A 4,494-nucleotide genomic window follows, 5' to 3' on the forward strand; every position below is an offset into this window, starting at 1 on the left:
TCAGGGTGCACTGCTGTCCATACCTTAAGCTCTTTTATGACAGAAAAAGACATATAAAAGGAAGAAAACAGTATTGAAGGCAATCACTTCTTGTGTAAATTATAGCTTGAGTTATAGTAATAATTAAGCTGAATTTGGTTTCGTCATTAAAATTGTAGCTTTTGATCATTTATTTTACCGTTTAAATATACTGTAGATCCAGACTATGAAAAACATTTAATGTGAAGCAGATAAGCTACGAAACATGTGGCAAATATATGAATATTTCATGATTTTGTTTACTTTTATCCAGATCCTTTCTGGTAATCATAAAAGCTTATTACTGCATTAGCACTGAGCTGCGTTGCTATGCGTTACTGCTGATCTACACTACTCAGTATAGACCACAGATCTGCTATCAGTCTCAGCAGCTTGTTGTTCCATCAAACTGTTTGCAATCACACATTCTAGAGTTTTCTAGAACAGTCATGTTTTCTAAATATCTTTTAAGAATTGATGTGATAGGCATTCTAGTATACTCTTAAAACGAATGTGTTGAAAACAACACAACTTGTGCTGAAATAACACATCTCTGTGTCCAGATAGGGACAACACAAGATTGTGTCACTTCTTTTTTTTTAATTTGTTACACAAAATGTGTTGGGGGAAAAAACACAAAAACAACACAACTTGTGTTGTTGTTTTTTTTTAACAAATCTCTGTCTAGATAGGGACAACACATTTGTTTTAACAGTGACAGGCGCACAAACTTTTCTTTTTGCAGTGCTCTATTACTAATGGTTTGTTGCATTAAGCTGTTGTTTGTTGTATTATGTTTGTTGCACACGACTTCAGTGTCACACCGATAGTCCCGGTAAGTGTAAACATCGCTCATTTTCCTTATGCTCAGTTTATCTTACACCATCTGAAAGAAAATAAGGAAAATATGTGACAAAAGAGGGCTCTGTAGACGTCTACACAGAAAGTAATGGTGATCTATGGTGTTTAACTCAGAGCAAACAGAGTCCAAGGTCACGAGATACCATCTAGAGGAAAATAAAAAGCTGTTGGTGGTTATGGACAACTTATAAGGCTTACTCAACATGAAAGCCTTACATAGAACAACCATGAGGAATCACCCCTATTGTCAGACAAGTAATTCACTGCATACTTACAGGAGTATGTAGCGTATACATTATGAATACCATCAGAGGGCTTTCTCAAACAGCCAATACGACCCAACCAATAAGGTCATGTGCAGGTTTCATACCTCTCAACATGTATACACAATGACCAAGGTATATAGATCCATAAAGGAATAAAGTTAAATGATCTATGCCCTTTTTGTGACACTTCTTTGAATCCATTCAGATCCATTCTAGGGTAAGCTCTATGGACAGGAGGTACATGAGCTCAATGAAAAGCATAATGCAGTCTAATCATGTAAAAAGGCATAATAGGGCAAATAGCGAATCCAGAAAACCTCTCTATCTTTCAGCCCTGTGCATGTCAGCTACCTTGGCATCTGTATAGTCCCTGAGACTGATATTTGCCTGGCAATTATTACAGCAGAGCACTGGCTATCTGTTATGTGGCGGGCTAACGGAGCCATTAAGGCCTAATTCAATCATGTCCGTTTAAGGAGGGCTCCCAAACAAAATCAAAGCCTAATTACTTTAAAGCAACCAACCATTTCCAAACGACCATTATCTGTTTCCTCGCCACCCGCCTCAGTCATAACGAACACACTTTACACAGACAGACACACGCAGTCTTTCTCTGTCACACACACACACACACACACACACACACACTGGAATGAGCTGGAATTAATTATCTAGCCTGATTAATTAAAATGTGAAATATTTAACATGCCAGTCAATGCCGAGCCAACCTGTAGGTTTCCAGAGCCCTGGGGCTCTTCGGAGGATGAAATAACAAATGCTCCGCTTTGAAGTGTTTCAGATTCATCAAATTCATATCATACTATCTGGGTGGCATTTGAGAGAGTAATATTGCAAGTCTGCCAGGGGTTTACTACACTTTGAGCACTCTTTGTTTTCTGTCAGCTTTGAGTGGGCTTTTCACAGCTGAAGTGGTGGACATGCCTTTATGTGGGCACAGTTGCACAGTGACCTGCATGGTTAACAAATACACTCAGGTTTGATAGCATACTGTTGGATCATCATAAAGCGCTTTCTATAATTAAAGACCGATTGCCACCATGTTAAAATAACTGAGCCAGACATACAGTACATGGCATGCAGTAGTGACAGCAAAGCAACATTATGAAACATTGACAGGTTTAACAAATTTGACCATGACAACTTCCTGATGCTCAGGGATGTTTTTGTCTTGATCAAAAATGCATGTTAAGCATGGCCAGTGTCAACATTTCCCATCTTCCTGTTTTTCTCCCCTCAATTGACCTCATCTCTCATTTCTCTCTTGCGACGATCAAACTCATCCTTACTGATTAAACCTCATTAGTCCTTATTAGTAATAGTACTTATTTGTATCCAAATCATGTTCAAATCAAACACACCTTCTGGAACCAGCTGCCATCAAAGCTGCCCCTGAGTGTTTTTAAAGTTTGTTGTGATAACCATCGGAGGGGAAAATAACTAGAAATGTCTATCTTCTTTCAGCGGATATCTTTCTGTGAGAGGTGGATAACTGTTCATATTTTATGACGCTGTTGGAAAATCGGCGCACTTAATGTCGGAATGATAACGCACTCGTCTGAAAACGGCTTTGGCATGACAATAGCAACAGCGCTCTCACGTTCCCCTCTGTTGGTTCTGAATTTACAACCAGACACACGCTACCTCTCTAAGCTCAGAATAACACAGCAGCGTTCGAGATAAAGTTCTGATTGGAAAGCAAGGAAGGCATGAAATATGTGTCTGCAAACGCATTTTGGTGTGTTAAAAATGGACGTCCGCTTGTCAGGGATTAATTTTCATTCTACGTGGTAAAAACCTCTGTCTAACATTAATCACATGCACGTCGGGTAAACAGATAAATTAAGTGAACAAATCCAGACGAGTCCATCTCATTTGCCGCGCTGGGTACATAGGCTACTGTCAAAAAGTATACCATGGGCACGTTCATGTGTCATAATCCAGTGAGGCTGGACATGACGCCGCGGACAATTCCCTCTATGTCTGTCCACTATGGTACACATTACTAAAACGATCATGTAGGTTAATTTGCTCAGAGACAAGAGGCGTAATGCCTGACCATCTGTCATACCGCAACAGTCATAAGACCATGCATGCTCACATCATGCTAACTATATGATGACAGGCTGTCTTACAAGAACATGGAATACAGTAACTATACGAACTATTTCACTGGGAGTCACAGAAATCGGCAAGTCAGCGTTTCATATTTAAACTGCAATTACCTGTTTTGAGGACAATTCCAATGAAAGTTGCATAAATCAGAAGCCGCATTCTCTCCCTGATAAAAACATCCGAACAGATGAACTTATATTACAGCCGCACAAATCCCGGTAACTTCCGCACGGCCAGCAGCGTGTGTGAGTCCATACCGAGTGAGCGCGCGGATGCGTTGGTAGCGGAGCCACAGGCGCGAGGGAACTCCAGTGGATATGACAGAAAGCGAAAAAATCATAAAACGCACCACGTGACGCAAGCGCGGCCAAGAATCTAAACACCAAGTAATTATCATTCCTGACATGAACTTGCATGCAATTACAATCAAATCAAACACCACGCCTAAGAGACAGTGGTAGTACCATTACTACCTGCACCCGAATTAAAAAAAGTAACCTGCATCAAACAGCCTAAAGTTAGCGGCGTGGCCCACTTGTTAAAGTCAGGTGAACTGTCCTGATGCAAGGAGGCTGATTCAGTTGCTTTTCCTAATTTAGCTTGTCCCACTCTGCGTGCCAAGCGATTTGTGCGTAATCCCCAATGTACTGAGCTTGTCTGACTGTACATTAAGCGCTGTATGGATTGACATTTTTGCATACTAGGCTGCGCACTGGGCCTGTCGGTGTGCGTCGAGGCATCTCGCAGGAAGCTCAAATGCGCGTGGCTGCATTATGTTTGACGTATGTGGGCAAGTACAGTGACCCTCCCTCTATCTCGCTCACTCTCCAAAGGAATCGTGGCTTCTTATTTGTTTAATGTATGGCTAAGTCAAGAGAGAACGACAGAGGGAAAGTGAGGGAGAGCGAGGGAGAGAGCGTGTTTGTAGTCACTCTTGACTGGGTGAATTAATTACTTTTATTTATACGCACATAATTACCCATCAAGAGACTCTAATTGTTATAAATCCCCCGCTATGTATAGAGGGAGTGCGCGCAAAGAGAGCAAATTGCCCTTGGCGAGTGAATGATGCATTGGTAAGAACGCGTTGATTTGCGAGATACCGTTCTCATTTACCACCTAATGCAAGATGCTCGACATACCCTTGGCAGCCAAGACCAACTCACTGAAACATAAGCTGTTTGATAATTGCCCCCTTCAAAGACAATTCCAAGGT

General features: G+C 41.2%; 1 protein-coding gene across 1 annotated transcript in view; it reads right to left on the reverse strand.

Moving 5' to 3' along the window:
* Positions 1-3,977, reverse strand: part of LOC121697544 (ly6/PLAUR domain-containing protein 1-like) — a 33,934-nt gene extending 29,957 nt beyond the window's left edge. Inside the window, exon 1 of the mRNA XM_042079099.1 lies at positions 3,389-3,977. Within this exon, the coding sequence (XP_041935033.1) occupies positions 3,389-3,437 (49 nt within the window). The 5' untranslated portion in view covers positions 3,438-3,977. The remainder of the gene's footprint in view (positions 1-3,388) is intronic.
* Positions 3,978-4,494: the final 517 nt, after the last annotated feature.

This window comes from Alosa sapidissima, chromosome 22, assembly GCF_018492685.1.
Source record: "Alosa sapidissima isolate fAloSap1 chromosome 22, fAloSap1.pri, whole genome shotgun sequence".
NCBI classification, from domain to species: domain Eukaryota; kingdom Metazoa; phylum Chordata; class Actinopteri; order Clupeiformes; family Clupeidae; genus Alosa; species Alosa sapidissima.